Raw genomic sequence first — 19,737 nt, forward strand, 5'->3', positions numbered from 1 at the left:
ATATGAGTCAGAAGTAGGCGTATTGAAAATTGCAATACATAAATTAATGCGCGTTGAATTTGAATATTATCCTTTAATAAAGACTTCATTCAGAGCGTCTCTAAATTTTTAACTCCCATAAACCCCTGGCAATTGCAATTCTGAATCCCTCCTCTATCCATTAGTATTTCCCCAATACAGACACATTTTTAGAAGTCTTGATTGCCAGTAACATTTCATTGAAGCCTATCTAAGACTAACACCTACCGCATGTTGAAAACGTTAGCCTTTACACTTGTCTTCTAGCCTGACTACAGGTCGACATTATCCATATTTGAAAATAAGTTGAAAAAAAAAATAACATCAGACGCGCTTGATCACTCAATAAGAACTTTTAAATGGGAACAAGCATTTAATGTTTGAATAATATCTACCATGCATTTTACGTTGCAGGCTGTACATATAGCCACATATTTCTATCTTAAGGTTGCACATATAGCCAAATATTTATGTATAGTAAAAAAGTTATTCCTCTTTCAGATCTTGTGGTCTATAGGGCAGAGGATATAAAGGTCATCTGTTGTTGTTTTTTTTTGTGGCCTACGATTAACGAGGGTGTCATATGGCCAGCACAGCGACCAGCCACCTTTATTTTTTCCCAACTAATGTCAGGTACCCATTAGACCTGTTTGGACTCTGAGGCATCCAAAGATTCCAAAATTAAAATTCTTCACCAGAATTCGAACCCGGTAACCCCGATTTGGAAGTCAAGCGCTTTACCGCTCAGCCACCGCGCCTCCTATTTCTTTCTTAATCATTTCTAAAACAAACATAGAAAAATACTTTAAAAAAAACAAACAACTAAGCTTATATGAAGTGTAGTTGTGTCACTTAGTTTGGATCAGTGGATGCAATTAAGTTTAAGATATAGGCCAGTGATTCCCAAAGTGGTCTACATAGACCTCAGATTTAAATGGGGTCTATGATGAACTAAGAAGATCAAATCTCTCAATTTTTTTCTTATTAATCAATGAATTTCAACCTTGAATGAATTTTTTTAATTTATTAATTTTAACATAATATTTAAATATCTTCATTGTATTAACATGGAACTAATATTAAACACAATCCAAAAAGAAATATAGATAGTTCAGTGTTGATTGTTGGCCTTCATTTCTTCCTCTGTTATACGCAACAAAGTTTTAAGTAAAGACGTCATGAAACCAGCTGGAGGATCATTTGAGACGATAATACCTTGATGAGATACATAGGCCTGAAGATTTGAAATACGTTTGAACACTTAACGCTCATAATAGACCCACAGGGGACAGAATCTTTGCTTCAACATTATAAGATGGGACGGGCTATTTGCGAGTCTCGTACACTATCTCTACCTATAGCAAAATCTGGAACACCGCACACCATAGGCAAACATTGAATTTGCTAGTCATTGAAAATATTTTAAGAACTGTTTTACACAAATCTGCATCTGATATCATAAAACGAATTCCTGTAAGCAACAATACATTTCAAAGGCATATTGGTAAAATGAATAATGACCTTGAAAGCTGCAAACAACATATTTCTCTATTAATCTGGTCAAGTTAACATTGCCTGGTAATGAACCATTATTATTGGTATATTTTTGTTTTGTATGAATCAAGCAATCCACAAGGAACTGCTTTTTGCCGAAAACTTATATCAGTTGCTTCTTCCCACTGAAGTACGATGTTTGTTTTAAACACTGTTTTGGAGTTCTTGGATGCTTAAGATCCAAATTTAAAATAAATTAGTAATTAATTTGAAATCATTGTCTATGGAGCAGATTGTTTTATAAATTTAATGAGATTAAATTTCGGCTACAATGTGGTAACCTAAATTTGATAATTATAATCTCATCATTTCTTGTAACAATTTAACGAATTAATCAAAATTATTGAACAGGGCGAAATTTTCAAATTTCCAAATTAGAACAATCAAAGTGTCAGAAAGCTGATGATTTGACTTATGGTGAACATTCAAAGTGTCACAAAGCTGATGTTTTGACTTATGGTGAACATTCAAAGTGTCAGAAAGCTGATGTTTTGACATATGGTGAACATTTAAAGTGTCAGAAAGCTGATGTTTTGACATATGGTGAACATTTAAAGTATCAGAAAGCTGATGTTTTGACATATGGTGAACATTTAAAGTGTCAGAAAGCTGATGTTTTGACTTATGGTGAACATTTAAAGTCCTCCTTTATCCCAACTTTCGGCTAGAGTTTGAGATATTCTGAATATGGCAGTACCTCAATTAATGATTAATTAATTAATTATCAATGTGATGGTGATACAGGAAAAGACAGAAGTAACATTACAAGAATTAAAAAACCTATGGAATAAATACTCATGAAAATCAATTTAAAAGATGGAAATCAAGTCTTCTGGCTTCAAGAGATTATACTTGATACTTAGATATTATTGAATATCACCAGAAAGTTTCTAAGTGTCTTTCCATTTTAATTTCTAAATTATGGAAAAGTTTTTACAAGGTTGACATATATACTAATAAGAAAAATCACTAACGAGAAGTCCTAATATTAAACCTAAATAGATTGAAGCCCAAATGTGAAATTTTATCATCAAAGCAGCCCACTAATAGCTAGGGATTGTTTTTCATGTAATAAATATTAATTTTTTTTTGCTTCGATTTAATTAGAATTTTATTTATATATGACATAGCAATCAGTGAAAAAAAACAACACGTTTGAAGTTGATGAATTTTCCAACATACATAGGCCTAATTAGATGAACAGGGGGTCTACCAAAAACTGTAAAACACGCCAAGGGGTCCACGTGACAAAAAATTTTGGGAACCACTGATCTAGGCCAACAACAATAAATCTGTGCGATTATAAATATTTTTATCAATTGTTTTTGTTTAGTACAATTTCATGCTTTTAGCTTTCTCAATACGCTATGATCCTATCACTTAACTGGAGCAGTTGGGAAAATGGGTGGGGTGGGGGGAGAGAAAGGTATATCTGGTGAATCTCAGCGTATTCGTTTTTTTTTTAAAGCATTTATATAAAAAAAAAAGGATCCACCTGAATTCGAACTCATGACTCGAGTTACCTCAAGCCGACATGCTAACCACTCTACTAGTGAGTGTGTGTATGAAAACAGAAGATTGTATAGTTCTCTATTGTTTGTTTCAAAGTTACTTTAAATCAGCGACCACCCCAGTCAAGTACTATTTCTTTCCCTTGTTTGAGATACCAAACAAAATAAATAATTACCAGTAGTTAATTAACTAATTGGTTTTTTTAAATTGATTCTTGTGATGTCCGGTAAAAGAGCTAATTGTGCAAAATTTCAGCTTAATCCTTTTAACTTTTGACCAGACAGTCAAACACACAGACAGAGGGACAGAGTGAGTTGATATAAGCTTTGTAAAAAAAGTAAATTGCGTCTGAACTCTTGAAATCGGATTTTCAATATTTTTTTAGTTTTGTAGATGTAACGGGACAGACGGACGGTAAGACGGAGAACGCAGAACTATTAGCGGCTATTCAATCAATCAATTAAATTATAAAATAAGATTTAATTAAAACTATCAATTTCTTTTTTTTTTTTTTTTTTTAGGTTTGTTAAAAAACTTACTGTATATTAGAATTGAGGGAGAGAGAGGAGGGGATGTACAGACAGTAGTGTTATTATTTTGCAACCTCCTGGGGGAGGGGGTCAATACAAGCGCTATAAAGACGCCCTTAAGAGCTCTTTCAAGGAGTGGGATATTGACAATCACGGCTAGGACGCACTAGCTATCGATCGCTCCTGGTGGCGTGATGCTCTGAGTGGCCAGCGTGAAAGAGCGCCAAACCAACAAAAAGGTGAGAGAAGAAACAGGCCTATCTGCAACTGACCTAACCTACCATACCAAGTATGCGGCTGGCCTTTCAAAGCGAGGATTGGACTTTACAGTAATTTCGAGTCCATAGGATAAGACTTAGGTATTGAGATCACGAAGGAGGAGCTGTAGGCCTAGATCTATATTTCAATCATAGACTACATATACATATATAGTCTATGATTTCAATTTCTCTTTTGCTTAGGTCGGTGACAATAATTGCGGTCAAAGGTCAACGTTGTTTACAATTTTTCTGTACAGAATTTTTTGCTGTATGGTCTAGTCACTTATTTAACCTGACACTAATGTTGAAATCCTTGGCTTGAATTAGATCTAGTTGAATAGTCTAGACTTATAAATTTGCGACGACCTAAAATGTACAATTATAATTTATATAAATCTAAATTTAAATTATATAGATCTATAATCTAGGCCCTAGCTAGAAATAGATGTAGACTCAACTGTACTTGTAGAACTGTAGTGTAGTTTTTAGTGTAGTCATGACATGTAGTGAAGTAGTGATCATGAATGTACTATCATAGACTACATTGATAGTTGTAGTGTAGAATAGTCAAGTGTAGATTTAATCAATTTAATGATTTAAATTAGCAGCTCTAGAATATACCTTAGTTAATATACCAATATAAATAAATATAATATAATCTAGACTCTACTAGAGACTTAGGGCTGTTACTGTAGGGTTAGGCAGTTAAATTAAGGTCTTGTCTTGACTCAAGAATATAAAACTAAAGTTCCTTGACCTTCTTGATTTTACTTGTCCCATTTTTTAAACCACATTAGTCACTATCAGTACTATCAGCAGCCTAACATTAGGCTAGAGTATATAGTCTAGATAAATTTAAGGTATTCAAAGGAACACATGGTCATTCATTCGGCCATTAGCCATTAAAATTTAAGAAGTGTAAGCCTCATATTATATAGATCTCTCTCTCTCTCTCTCTCTCTCTATATATATATATATATATATATATATATAAAATAATATAAATGCTTATCTAGACTATTCTAGACCTAGTAATTTTTAACTGCCTCTACTAAAATTAATAGCCTATATAAAGTTATTGCATTTTTCAATTTTCTTACAAAAGTCAAATAAGAACCTTGTACTGACATATTATTTTAAATAGTATCATACACTATTCACTATGATATACACATAGTCAAGATCTAAATCTATCTATATATAGGCCTATGTATATCTAGAGATACTAAATGATAGATTAATTATTAGTCCTACTACTAGAGTTTAGATTATCATAAAGACTAGATCAAGCTTTGCATATAATGATATAGGCCTGGCTGAGACAGCTGAGAATTATTCAGTGAGATTATTATAGTTATAGTATAAACTGTGACTGTATTAGGTTAAAGAATATAGATCTATAATCTATATAGGTCTAAAAAAGTGTGTTTGGTAAGTGCATATATATATATATATATATATATATATATATATATATATATATATATATATATATATATATATATTTGTGTAATTTAGCTATTATTAACTTTATTAAATGTATAACATTGCATAAAAGATTTATAAACTTAATTAAGTTTTAGTTAGAGATCCCTATTGTAATCAAACCTTTAATATGATTCATTGATACAATTATTAATTTGTCCAACATTAAGTGTATTATATTGTATTAAAATATAAATATATTTGTATATATTGTAGGCAATATAGCTACTATATGGGATATACTATCAAGATATTGAAGAACTTATAATAATATATAAATATATAATTTAAGTTTTTACCAGACACCTGCATAGATACAGTTTTAGGGGAACAAAAAAGAAAAAAACTTACAATGGAGAACAAATAAATATGTTAACTTCTAAATTAGACTTACATATAGTGAAACATGCCAGTTAATCAAAGTTGATATACAACTGCTGGGCTATATTAAGTATATACATCATGTTTCTCAGACAAATTGACTTTTTGCAGGGTTTATCTATCATGCAAAGAATTTAGTGTAGAAACTTTAAGCACTATAATTTCTTCTGATTGAACGCTGCGAGTCAATGGAAAATATATTTTTTTCCTTTAATCTTTGTGTTGATAATAGAAATTGCTCTGGCAGTGCTAACAAAATCCTTGAAAATGTAAAAGAAAATCAAGATCTTTAGTAGCTCTAGATCTGAGTAACAGTTTGCTTGTGAGTAGCCTTCTATAAACAAATGTATGTTCCTTTCTGCTATGAGTGATTTGGGTAGTTAAACTAGATGATTAGAAGGGATGACTTCGATTGATGGATACATTTGCAGTAAATCACACAATGAAAGCCAGACATTTTTGCACTTTCGGCCAATACCTTCTAAATTCAGGACATGTCTTTTTTTGCCAGATGTTTTGTAACCCTAATGTAGTATAACTCTGAATTCAAATAGCAGCTATACGGCCTATACCCAACTATCGGAAAGGCAGCAGGAGTCAACACTGAGGAAAAATCATGAGCCAACGACCCTTAGGCAGTTTGCAGCACAACAGTACTACACTGGCAGAACCTGTAACACCACTGACTCCAAATGTATTGGCACTTGCTGTTCCTTTGGAAAGATCAGCTGTGTGGGACAGGGGGGAACTGTGGGCAACATAATTCTGACCATAGCTAACCCCCAGGCATTCATCTCATTTCTATGAGATGATCCATAGTCACTTCATTACTGAAGGAGGCCATACCAAGGTCGTTTTTTTTTTAATTTGTACTTTATATAAAAAAAGACTACTTTATTATTTTTATTTTATTTTATTTAAAGTGCCTAAACAAAATGCTTCCTGTGCAAAAAATGTTACTGCATCAGCCTCCTTTGGAGGAAGTCTCAGAAGGTAACCTAGCATTATTAATTAATAATTATATATATTTATACTATTATATATCTTGTTATAGGTTAAGAATGGGATTAGTTTAATCAGGGATTTCCTTTGAGCAACGTGACTTTAAATAGCACTTTATTTGGACGGAAGTAGTTCTGGGATAAAAAATAACAGATGACTTCATTTACTAACAGTTCTATAGAAAAACATAGTTGTAGGCCTAAGTGCTAGTTAGAAAATCCTCATACTTGTTTGTACTAATGTAATCCAAATATTAACCCTGGAATGACTTGAAGAAAGTTACTAAAGGCTCCTAAATCTTTTTTTTTTAATATAATTTTTAATTGCTCACATATTTTGATTACCTTTTTTATTTTTAGTTCTGAGGACTGGACTTGCAAAGAATTTCAGCTTTGCAGAAGTAAATGTTGTTGATTGTCCAGACCTTTCTAAGGATCCATTTCATTTAGCAGATAAAGGTACCGGTACTTTATAATTTTAATGACTGATATGGGATGTTGTTGGGCCTTTAATTGTAATCTTTTTTTTTTCTTTTTTTTTACTTTACATTTGTTGTACTAAATAGTTACTGTGAAAATCTGTGTTTCTTGTAGATTTTATTTCTAAATTGCTAGAAATATAAATAAATAATTTTAAGATAATCAAAAAGTCAAAATGAATTAATCAAATTTCATTCATAACTATTAATTGAAAATAATATTGGTTTACATTATAAAGTGCTTTTAACAGGCATGATGTAGGCTCATGGCATTTTAAAAAACATAATACATAACACAGAAGAGCTAGTTTAAAAGGCAAACTAATTTCAATAAGTTTTGAACAGGTAGATCTTAATATTCTTCTTGAGCATGGTGAAGCATGTAGTCAGACTAAGTTGAAATGCAATTCCAAACCTTGACTTTCATATATGTTTTGAAAATTCCGCAAGGTTGTAAGTTTTTAGAGACAAGGGAAATGGGTGTATAAAGAATGTGACTCTCTTGAGGACATGTGAAGAGATCAGTTTACAAAGGTAGAAGACATTTCATTAAAGTGTGACTTCAGTGTAATTAATCATTGCACTCACAGGAGTCTGGAATGTAAGCAGGAGAGCATCAGCAGAATTTTACCTTGTCTTGCATAGAATTATTCATGCAGTGCTGTTATCAATTCACTGCAATTTTGTATCAGGTAGCCTGCAAAATATAAGAGCATGAATGTCATAGCAATCTTCTTCAATGACTCATAGGTGGTACAATGACATGTAACACAGGTCATTACATTGGCCTTTTCGTTTAGTTCCATTCACATAGACAGATTATGCTGCATGGAATTAGTAAAAAAAAAAATGAGTTCATGAATAATCTAATAATTATGTGATATTTTGCTAAACTGTTATGTCTTTTTAAAGATTTATTACACTTATTTTATACAAAAATATTTACACCAAGTTTAAATGGGGAAAAAAGCAGCCCAAAAGATTATTAACTGAATATATGAAAGCTATTTGAATAGCCTAGTTATAACACTAATGCTATTACATTGATAAGGCACACAATAATTAATATAGGCTTAGTGTAACTTAAGTATCTTGATCTAAACATAGATAAAGCACATTAGGAATTCATATTTTTTTATAGCAATATTTAAGGACTGGTTTCTTCTTCTTCTTTCTCATTTTTATGTTGGAGCGTTCAGATGACTAGACCAATACATGAGATGAACTGCGCTGTGGTTTCCAAATCAGGGATCTCTCCATATAGTTTTCTTTCTATTGGGGTGTATAGGGTGCTCTAACTCTAAACCCTGGTAGATAAAGCTCGTTAGCTAGGGATAGCAGTTCATATAGGAGAGAAAAATCCGAAAATAAAAACCAGCTACCTTGCAGATGATCTTGGATGATCAAAGGCTATGGGAGCACACCCAAAAAGAAAAGCAGGCTGAAGTCGGAGTCAATGGGCCACCTGGCACATAACACATTGACACGCAACCTCATAAGGACTGGTAGTTATGGGTTATAGTGATGGCTTTTGGATAGAGTCTTTGCCACAAAGAGTATTATAAGCTGTCAGCTGAAATTTGATATCATATATTCTGTTTTTACTTAGCTCCGAATGTAGGCATTTAAAAGTAATTTAGAAAGTAGATTTATATCTTATGTTGGCCACATAATTAAACACTCTTATGTCTTGGTGAATAGCAAATATTTTAATTTTGTTTTTACATCTAATGTACCTCTAAATCTAAATGTTTTACTAACTACTGCTGGCTACAATCAGTAGCTTAGCTTTTATCATGGCTGTCTGAACATAAAATTGGGAAGGTTTTAGTAAGTCCATTGATAATAATGATTAGGAGGTGCTGTGGCTGAGCATTAAAGTGTTTGGCGCCTGAACCAGAAAACCTGGGTTTAAATCCTGGTGAATAGTGAGACAGTTTATTTCTGGATCTTTGGGCGCCTCTGAGTCCACCCAGCTCTAATGGGTACCTGACATTAGTTGAGGAAAAGTAAAGGCGGTTGGTTGTTGTGCTGGCTAAATGACATGTTGTTGACCATGTGACTCAGAAACAGATTACCTGTATATCATCTGCTCTATAGGTTGCAAGGTCTGAAAGGGGATCTTTACCTTTTTTAATGTAGGCTCTTTCATGTTTTATTGAAATAAAGCCTTTTTATAAGTTTATGACTTGATTCAGTGTATATCAGCTATTCTAATAAAACTATTTTTAAATGGAAAAGTTTTTGCATCCTAATAGACTGGATGTTGATCTAAGCTCGACTAATGCTTCTGTAACAAGGAAACATTGGATTTCTTGTTTTGACAGTTTCATTAACAAGGTAGGAGCTAGTGAAAGCAAACAGTTTGATGATTTTTGCAACTCTGTGCCACCCTCCTTATATCAGTATTTTTCTAACTACATACACAGAAGAGAAACCTTGGCCAGACAGTTGCTTACAATATTCAAGCAAGAAGGGGATCAAAGTCTTGACCAATATGTACACAAGCTGAGAGTGATGGCCAGAGATTTTCAGCTTCCATCTTTTAGTGCTGACAAAATAAAGAGGTTACCATATGTGATACCTTTGTTTACTTAAAGCCTTCCTGTGTCATTAGACAGAGGACACTCAATATAGCCAAGATACTCAATATAGCCAAGACACTCAATAGAGTCAAGACACGTAATATGGCCAAGACACTCAATATGGTTTCTTCTCAATTTACATTACAGAGTCATTGGCAATCTTGACTGAAGAAATGGTGAACTCTGAGTCAACATTGAGTAATAAAATGGTCGTCATCTCTGAGCGAAATGCCTGGCAAAAGACAGTGGCCTTAATGTGGGAAAAAAATTTAATTTTTCAAAGGTATGCAGGTCTAGTGACACACTAATAACCAAAACAAAAGCCTAAACATCTCTTAGCAATCAAACTAAAAGATAGCTATTTAACATCACTAATTGCTACTTCAGCTGTGCATGTTTTAACTAAATCAACATTAAACATCTCTGTAAATGAACTTAAAAGCCCTTATTGACAAAGGTAGTTGGGAAAGCTACATCTCTTCAAACATACCAACAGAACATAATTGGTCAGTGGCAAGTTCAAAATTTCTTGGCGTTATCTTAACTGTCACGTATCACAGGAGGACACATGTTTGCATTACTAAAATACAAAAGGGAAGATTACAATGAATTTAAGCTTTCATTATTAGATTATAAGTGCTTGAGCTCAATTTCCCCGCATTACACAAAGAACTTATAATTCATTCAACGGTTGTCGTGAATGAATTTCATGTTTGTTCGCTTCATGGTGTTAAAGTAGAGGCACCTTTACTGTTGGCACATTTATCTCCTGATTGCAGACCTAATGCAACAAAATCTCACACTCACTCCTTCCAAGATAAAAAAAAACCAGTATCATTGAACCATCAAAATCATCTTAGAGGTCACAACCAATGAGCTGCACAAAAAGTGAATGGTTGATTATAGCCAAACTATAAACAAACTTATCTAGATGCTTATCCTATATCAAGAGTAGATGAAAATCTGGAACCAGAAAGCTGCAACCTGCCTAAAGCTATCAGTGACTCACTAAGTCCGTTACAAAGGATAGTGACAGCTTGAAGATGAACAGACACTTATGGTTCCTCCAAATCCTCCCTGCCCTACGCATGCGAATAGACTATGACCTAGGAAAACATAAAGGATGGGTGAAAGGAGTGATCATGAACTTAACTGTTTCTTGTGCTTGTATTTGTGCTGGTCTTTGTACGCGTCTTTGTTGTGTTTTAATGAAGTAAAGCCTTGTTATAAGGTTATGAGTTGATTCTGAATGTTAAATGGCAAGAAAAAATACCTGATACTGAAGTCCTTCAAAGAGCAGGCCTGCAAAGCATCCACACAATCCTGATGCAGCAATGAGCAGGCCACATCTGCTGAATGGAAGAATCTTTATGGCCAATTAAGGGAAGGGAAGTGATCACAAGGTGAACATAAAAAGCACTTCAGTGACACCCTTAAAATTTGAGCTTCTCCAAAAATCTTCAGCATTGACCCTGCCACCTGGCAGACAAGCACACGCACTAATTGCTGAAGTCGAACATTCTATGCTTACATAGATCTCACCAGTCACATAAGAAGGCACAAAACCCTAGTGCAAAGACCTCAGCCACTGGATGACAAAAAAGGTTATCATCAAACCATGATGGACGAAATATATATATATGAGTTTACTCAGTATCTTTTCAATGACATGTATGAACATTCCAATGACTTTGTAAACTAAACATCTTTTGCTTGATTGCTTTTTCAAGGTATTAGTGGTCAACCTCGTATTGTGGATCTTGGAGGGCCAGACTACCTTAAACCTTTTGCTCAGAAAAAAAAGGTACTTTATGTTCCTCTACATTTATAAAGTTAACTTTATTGAGGGTTTTCACAAGCACCAACAAGTATTCAACTCAGATTTTGTAAAGCTATATGTTCATTTTTGTAATAAAAAAAAAAAAGACAAAACCTACAGCAGTTTAAAAATAATTTTATTTAGGCTTTAAACAGTTAAAACAAATATTAGTATTATGTTGTTATATAATTGAAGCGTGGTCGAGAGGCTAAGTACGCTTGAACTTGGCTTGTCTTGGCTACCAATGAAGGGGGCTTAACTCGAGCAGAGTTGTGTTTACTGCCTAAAGGCAGCACGGAAAAACCTTCTCCCAGATACCCCCTCATCCCTCTGGTCCACAAAAGAGATTGGACTATAGCGCTCTGAGCTTGCTATAAGCATGAAAGTAGCGCAATATAAAAGCTATAATAAAAAAAAATAATTGCATGTTTATAATTGGCTTCCTCAGAACTATGATTTTAAAACAGTAGCTGAATTATCTGACCTACCAAATTGTTTGATGGTAGGTGCTGGTGCTGGACCTAACCACAAAGTGGGGATTAACTGTGAGCTGATATGCAATGTCAAAGTTGGAGAAGGAGCTATTAATAAAACCAGAATTGCAAAAATAGATGAAACGGTCAGTAATATAAAAAATAAGTCAATGCTTTTTTCATAAAGAATGTTTTGAAAATCAAATCTTTTCCCGTTGTGATTTATATTTACCAAACTTTTTTTTTTCAAAGTACATTTTTAGCCCTGACTGAATGATGACAGGTTTTATACAGAAAATTTGCTTTTAGAGTTTCCCCCGACTAACATTTTGCATTAGTAACAAAAGATTTTTAAAATTTTAAAAAATGAAGAAAAATAATCATTCTATTAAACTAGTTATAGATGTCAAAAGGATTTTAAGAACACTGTTAGACTTTTTTAAAAATATTAATTAGTACTTTTTTAATGAAAGGAACTTTTGTTGCAGATTGTTAAGTCTAGCTTCAAAAACAGATTAATGATCTTTTTGAATCCCAAAAAGTCAGACTATACCTTTGGATGGAGGCATAATCTCAAGCTCTTGAGATCCTCCATTTTAAAATTAAGAATACCAAGGGAAAGTAAAGACATTGCTGGCCACCATATGATACAAAGCTTCAAAGATCATTTATTTTAATTCTCTGTAAAGAACATAATCTTTGTTGAGCAGTGCTAAATGTTAACAAGTATAAAGAGTTCCATCTAAAGTCCAGTCATTACTTCTGAACAGAAAACTTTGGACTATTATCAAGATGTATGGTAGGGGATCATTGTACATTTGCTATGTTGAGAAGGTCACTGGATTTAAACACTCAAATGATTAGAAGAAAATATACTTTCTGATATTTATTATCAGCCTTTAAAAACATTTTTCCCTTTTCAGACTGGTTCCTATGTTCTGGAAGAAGAAACATCTGGTGAGTTTAGTCTGATGGGAAATTTCCTTGTAAGTGAAGGAAAGCAGGGAAAGGTAATCAAATTTTTATTCTGTTAAAATATTTTCTATTTTAAGTTTAATGATCTTGACTAAATATTATTTTACAAAATAACAAGCAAAAGAAAAAAAAAAGAAAAAAAAAAAAGCTTATGCAAAGGAATGAATTGCTATAATTACTGCCATTTATCTGAAATTAGCTCCCTTTCTGCCATATAAAACATAATTAATTGATTAGTACTAATGATTAACCAATTTTTTTAAATTTTTGGATTGATTCATGTATTGTCATTGTCTGTGAATAAATGTGCCAAATTTCAAGAATGATTCAAGAATGGAAAGTGGGAAATAAAAGTGTTAGAATTTCCACATCTCTTATTAAGTAGCAGTTATTCTCCTTATTTTGATATCAAACAAAAGAATTAATCACCAATAATTAATTAGCTGATTGGTTAGTTTTTTTTTATTGATTCTTGTCAGGTACAATGAATAATTGTGCAAAGTTGATCCCAGAATTAGAAATGGGAGAAAAAATATGTTAAACTTTTTATTAGACAGACAAAGTGAGTTGATATAAGCTTTGTAAAAATCATCTTTTAATATACTGATGATTATCATTTATTTTTAGTGCTATTGGTGTAGTATTGCTTTTTTTTTTTTTTTTGATTTGCTAATCAGCCATATCATCAATGAAGCTTATATTTTAAAGTTCATCCAAAATTATAGATTAGTGAATGATTTATAAATAATTGTCATATGTTATTGTTGATATACCTTATAAGTTCTTGATTATAATTTATATGGCTTACTGAAAGTGTTCGATTTAGTTTGTACAATAAAAAAGCTTAAAATGTGTTACTTATACTGTCTGATGAGTTAAAGGTCACAGCCATACCTTGCCACCTTTGTGCAACTCTCATGACAGCCTGTTAGACTCCTTTATGAACCACCACTTTAAATTTTCTTTCATTCTCATGTCCTTTTTTGTTCCTTCGGATTCAAGCCAACATTGTTTAAACAAAAGATATTTTGTCCAGGAAAGAATCCTATTAAACCTAATTTGCATCTCTTAAGTTATGTTAATTGATAATTTTTTTAACAAACAAGCAATTGTTCATGCATTAAAATTTCATTTAAAAAAAAAATCAGGTTTTACAGATTAAAGCCAAAAACCGCATTGGAATTGAGAACTTTGTTTCTTGCATTCACAAAACATTGACGGCTCACTATGGTGACAAGGCAGTTGGACTAGGTGGCACCTTTTTGCTTCAAACTGGAAAAGCCAATATACACGTCATGGTATTTTTTTTTACGTCTTTAAACTTTCATTTCAAAGTATAATGGAGTCATAATTGCCCTTTTTATAGCTTTTACTGACTAGATAAAGGTGGATTTTTACATCAGGAGTGAAACCCTTCTTGCTATGGCATTTCTTTTAAAGGCTCCTGCGAATTAGTTTGTGTTTTTTATAGCCTTTCCATGGGAAAAGGTTAAAACTGTTAGATTATTCCTGTGTCAGGATTTTGATATTTCACCATCAAAAAGGAGAATCAAGACACCGATCATAAAACAGACAGACACAATAACTCATTTGTTTCCCTAGCAATGAAACCATTAAAATATAATCCTAGTATCTGATACAAACATTTCACATATAATTGTTTTTTTGAAACTAGTGATAACATATATTTTGTTTTCTATAGTTATAATATTTTGTTTGGTGTAATTCACAAATTGTTAGACAAGTTTCCTCATGGATAATAAAGATGATTATTATAATAATTATAATTATTATTATATTATTAATATTGTCATTGTGCTACTGATTTAAACAAAAAATGTCTTTGCATTAAAACCACAAAATGAACAAATTCTTCTCTCATATTATTACAGCCAGATTTTTTAGATGAACCTTTAATCACAGATGAACAAACAAATGCCTGGCTCAAATTTTTTGAAATGGATGCACCACTTATTCATGTTGGAGAAATTGTTTCTGCTGATCCTCAGGTACTTAAGAGTATACTTTACAAAGAGGAAGGGGGGAATAACAGTCAATACTTTTTTTTGTTACCCAGTGTCTCTGGGGTAGTTTTAAAATTAAGGTTGCCTGGTCGAGTTTCTGTCATTCTGGACTGGGTTGTCATTCATTGGTCTCAATGATCCTGGGTTTGAACCCTGCCCGCTGCCATCTCTCATCGCCCTACAGGAAGTTTGGGCTAAGATGCCATCATTTTCAAATCTAAAGGAACATCTTAAACATATTTTTTTTAATTGGCGAACACTAAATCTAATAGAGGAGTATTATAATAAGGATATAAATAAATATGGAAAATTCAATACAGAGGTCTAGTTGAGAATTACCTGAGAGAAAAAAAAAAGACAACTAGAAAAACGTAGAATGCATTAATTTACACTTTATAAAATCTATTTCAGGATTTTAAAAAAATTTAGAAAAAAAAATTTCTTAGTCTTAAATTTTAATGCTTTTTAATAACTTCTAAATCACACATTGTAGTATGTACCCACTATTTCAATTCAAAGAGTGCTATATTGTAAGAAGTGAAAAATTGGATTTCAATTAACATATGGCTAGTCATCCTGTTGTTGTCATTTTATTGTTATCATAAGAACTAAGAATACCTTAAGTTATCAAAAAGTCATTAGAAACCTTAAAATTGCAAACTATAATTACATTCAGACTTTTTCTTTTCTTTCAAAGAAACTTCATCTCCGACAGGAACACTTTCATTGTTTCAGTCATCATGGCCAAGGTGGGCATTACCATTATGACACAACTCCAGACGATGCTGCCTATCTGGCATATTTTAGTGTTGCTGAATTTGTTTACAGAATTGACTTGCCGGAAACTAGAAATTTTATTTTTTAATTTTAACTCTCAATTTTATTGTGATCACATTCACCCCAGAAGAAGAAGAATAAACATTCAGTATTGCTTATAATCTTTTGATCCCACTCAATGAGATTTTGAGCGAATATTTTTTTAGTGTTCAAGTTTTAGGTGATATGTAATATTTATTGCATGAACTCACTAGTATTATTTTACTATTATACACTCATAATTGTAGTCAACACATGTGGAATATTTGTTTTCAATTACCTATTATACTTTATATTTTTATTTCTTATTCCATGCATTTGAGTATGCATGTTTATTTGTGTTTTCTGAAACTGAAGGGGTAATCATTATACATTTTCTTATATTATATACTTTCTTTATATTACACAGAAAATTTATATATTAAGACTTTTTTATTTTGCAATTTAATTCTTTTATATCATTTCTTTCAGTGCCTAAGCATGCAGAAAGAAATAGCTTTTTTGTTTTTCTGTGTGTATCATATATATATTATATGTAAACATAAAATACTATATATTTATAGATCTTGTCATATTTAATGTATTAATGGTTCATTACTATGCTATGTTGAAACAATTCAATAGATTGTTCATGATTACCATATTTATAGTATGAAACTAAATAATTTGTAATCTTTTTTTTTTTCACAATAAGTCATTATTGAAGTCCTAATAAAACATGGAAAGAATGTTATTGATGCTAATAAATGAGAAATTATAGTCTGATTTGATTTTTTTATATGATACTATAGTAAAAATGTACAAAGAAAAAAAATTTAAACTAAACAGTTTGAACACTTCTACAATATATAGTTGCACAAAAAAAAAGCTTAAACTTCATATACTCGTACTGTTTTAAGCCCAGTAGAAAGGACTGACACCATCACTGAAATCAAATTAGATCTGGTGTAGAGTATTATTGAGAATTCGAGCAATTATTTTGAGTTTTCTGCCTTAACATACTTTTCTTAGAGATGGTAGTTGTGTCTGTGTGGTATCAAATGTTATAATTCTTGTATTTGCATAGTGTTTATATGCATAATGAATGTAGGGGAAGATGGGGTGAAATGTCACTAAAGTAAGTTGTCACAAACACTATATCGGTATAATTTGATGCGCTATCAAAAATGCGAAACTACATTTGAGATGTTTACGGAAACATATACAAATAGTTATAAAATGAAGCTGATACCTTTTCATATTTCAAAGTTATCAGCAATCATTGTTTTTGACTGTTTTGAAAGTGGAATTTTATTTTTGCTTAATTTTGTTGTAAAACACTTATACTGTGAAATGTTTGTCCAACATTACATTGTTTCATGTCTCTGTGTATTAATTACACATTGAAATTAGTTTTTTTCTTAAAGCTCGACCCAATAAAATGTTATTAAAATAAATGTTCTGAAAATTGTTGTGGGGCAAGTTGTCACACAGGTTGGGGTAATATGTCACAGTTGTGACAATTTGCCCCAATGAAGATTAAGCATTTTGAAACAAATTTTAATTATGTTTTATTGATTCCTTTTTATGGATGATACCTAAATAGATACCTAAATAGTATTAAGCGACTTTCTCTTTAAATAATGCTGTTTACAAAGGTTATACCAGCATCAACATACAGAAAAGATGTCCTCCGAGCGCAACATTTATTTTAGGAAAGAAGTTACCTAGTCCTTCTATTTAGATAGGTTGGAAGTGGGTGCATTGCTGGAAGAAGTGAACAGATATTTTACAAATATTATATAGAAAAAAATAAACATTATTTTGAAGAAAAACCTACAGCTTTCCTTGTTAGGTCCAAAACTTTTCAGAACCTCCACATATATATCATTCTTTCACGACGGCCAGTCAAGGAAACTACTACAAGAACAAAGTCTTGACTTAATATGCTATTTCTTTTAGACATAGCAAGATATGGTGATTTTTTATTACAGATTAAATGTACTTTTGTAGCCTATCTAATATTTTTCTATCTCAGAACAAAGAATATAGAGTACATTAGGGAGAGACTAAGTTTGTTATTTTATTTTATTTTTTTAGTCTCAAAAATAGGTGGGAGTTAAATATGCTTAATTCTTAATCATCTTATAAAATACAGATGTTACTTCAAAAAAAGAAAACTACATCCTACGCATGTTCCTAGGTCATGGGTGGGCAACCTGTTCGTATTGAGGGTCGCATTTAACAAATTTGGGGAATGGGGGACTGCAAACATATATATATATATATATGTATGCGCCTCTGGTTATACTTGTTTAGTTCTCACAAAAAGAAATGTTTGTTCACAGATGTATGTGTACCCAAAAAATGTGAACATTTAGCGGCCAATTTTTTTTTTTAAGTGCTGAACTACAGCTTCTGGCCGCTATACAGCTCCGTAGGAAGTACTGACTAGAACTTCACTTTTAGGTCATAATTTGCTTGGAGTTACTTCCTCTGGAACTGAATCAGCTTCTGCGCTAAATGATGAGCTGGTGGTATTTATGTGTATACTATGTGCACATGATTTCTGTAAGTGTCCGTGGACCGCTTAAAACACTCCGGCGGGCCGCATTTGGCCCGCGGCTCATAATTTGCCCACCCGTGTCCTAGGTCAATCTAGTAATGCATATTTAATCCATGACAAATTTAGCCAAGACATTTTGTTCTTCTGACGGACTCAGGCAACCCATTCTATGCTCTAATAGCACTAGGGAAGAAGGAGCATTTGTATGAATTTGTCCTAGCCTATGGAACAAGATTGTGCCTTTATCTTTGTGTCTTTCTGAGAATTTTATTAGGTTTTTTATTTCAAGATATTATGGTTCAGTGTTTTATGTATAATTGCTACTTTACTTTTAAGTCTTCTATCCTGAAGGGTTTCTAAGTTTAGTAATTTTACTAAAGGTGTTACTAAAGAGGAAGGTCTTTGCAAGTCCAGAGGATCTTGTAATATGGCCGTTGTTTTTTTTTTACAATAGTTAGCAGGTCATCGTGGGGTCCAATACATTTTATATCGAATTAACAACGCCCATGTGTGTATTTGTGGGGCATTATCATGTAAGAAGATTGAAGGCTGTAGTAACCCTGATCCTAATTTCGTTTGTGATGAGGTCTTAAAATAGGATGTTTTTGAACGTGCTACGCTAGGGTTGAAATTGTTGATAGATATGTTTATGTAGACCGGAGGAACCAAGGACTGCAGCCCAATAGAGTATTTAGCCTTCTGTCTCCTTAGATGATAATGCGGAGCTGGGGGAGGAGGATCCTAGCTGTCATACTTTAAGGGTAGGTATAGAGACCATGCATTATAGACTAGGCCTGAACACTGACCTGCAACGTCACAGTTTGTGGGCAGTTTAGACCAATAGCTCGCCACATCGTACAGACTAGTAGAGGTAAAATATTATACATTTAACCAGGATTCTTTCTCCCGGGGGGGGGGGGGGGGTCAATCTTTTTAAACATTTAACATTCATTAGTTATTAACAGAAAAAAATAATATAGCTATATAAATTGTATAAAGGTGGTATTGTCTTTTATTTTTTTAAGTTTTTTAAAATATGTTTTAGGATATATATGTACGCTGTATCTACATTTCGCAAATGCTTAAATTCATGTTAGAGTTGAAGACATGACACTCAAGAAAATTATATCTGCACTGTGACTTTACATTGTGTAAGTAGAGTGATTGAACTATTATATGTTAACGGCACCTCTGAATCAGCATATGTCAGATGATTGTTGAGAAAATACAACACAGCTCGTCGTGCTTTCTCTACAAACACCATCTTGACACTATAGCAA

The 19,737-nt window shown here is 32.5% G+C and overlaps 1 protein-coding gene across 5 annotated transcripts; it reads left to right on the forward strand.

Annotated features, from left to right (window-relative positions):
- Positions 1-3,893: 3,893 nt before the first annotated feature.
- On the forward strand, positions 3,894-17,958 carry LOC106072751 (ester hydrolase C11orf54 homolog). Of its 5 annotated transcripts, none has more exons than XM_056006302.1 (10): positions 4,184-4,792; positions 5,185-5,305; positions 6,664-6,733; positions 7,102-7,200; positions 11,536-11,609; positions 12,073-12,243; positions 13,021-13,107; positions 14,221-14,370; positions 14,965-15,081; positions 15,794-17,958. In XM_056006302.1, the coding sequence occupies exons 3-10, from the start codon at positions 6,676-6,678 to the stop codon at positions 15,959-15,961; spliced, it is 924 nt and encodes a 307-aa protein (XP_055862277.1). In that variant the 5' UTR covers positions 4,184-4,792; positions 5,185-5,305; positions 6,664-6,675; the 3' UTR covers positions 15,962-17,958. The 5 variants fall into 5 exon arrangements, with proteins under 5 accessions (XP_055862279.1, XP_013088647.1, XP_055862277.1 ...); XM_056006303.1 differs by having other exon boundaries at positions 4,231-4,247; XM_056006304.1 differs by lacking the exons at positions 4,184-4,792; positions 5,185-5,305 and adding an exon at positions 3,894-3,973.
- Positions 17,959-19,737: the final 1,779 nt, after the last annotated feature.

Source organism: Biomphalaria glabrata, chromosome 12 (genome assembly GCF_947242115.1).
Source record: "Biomphalaria glabrata chromosome 12, xgBioGlab47.1, whole genome shotgun sequence".
NCBI classification, from domain to species: domain Eukaryota; kingdom Metazoa; phylum Mollusca; class Gastropoda; family Planorbidae; genus Biomphalaria; species Biomphalaria glabrata.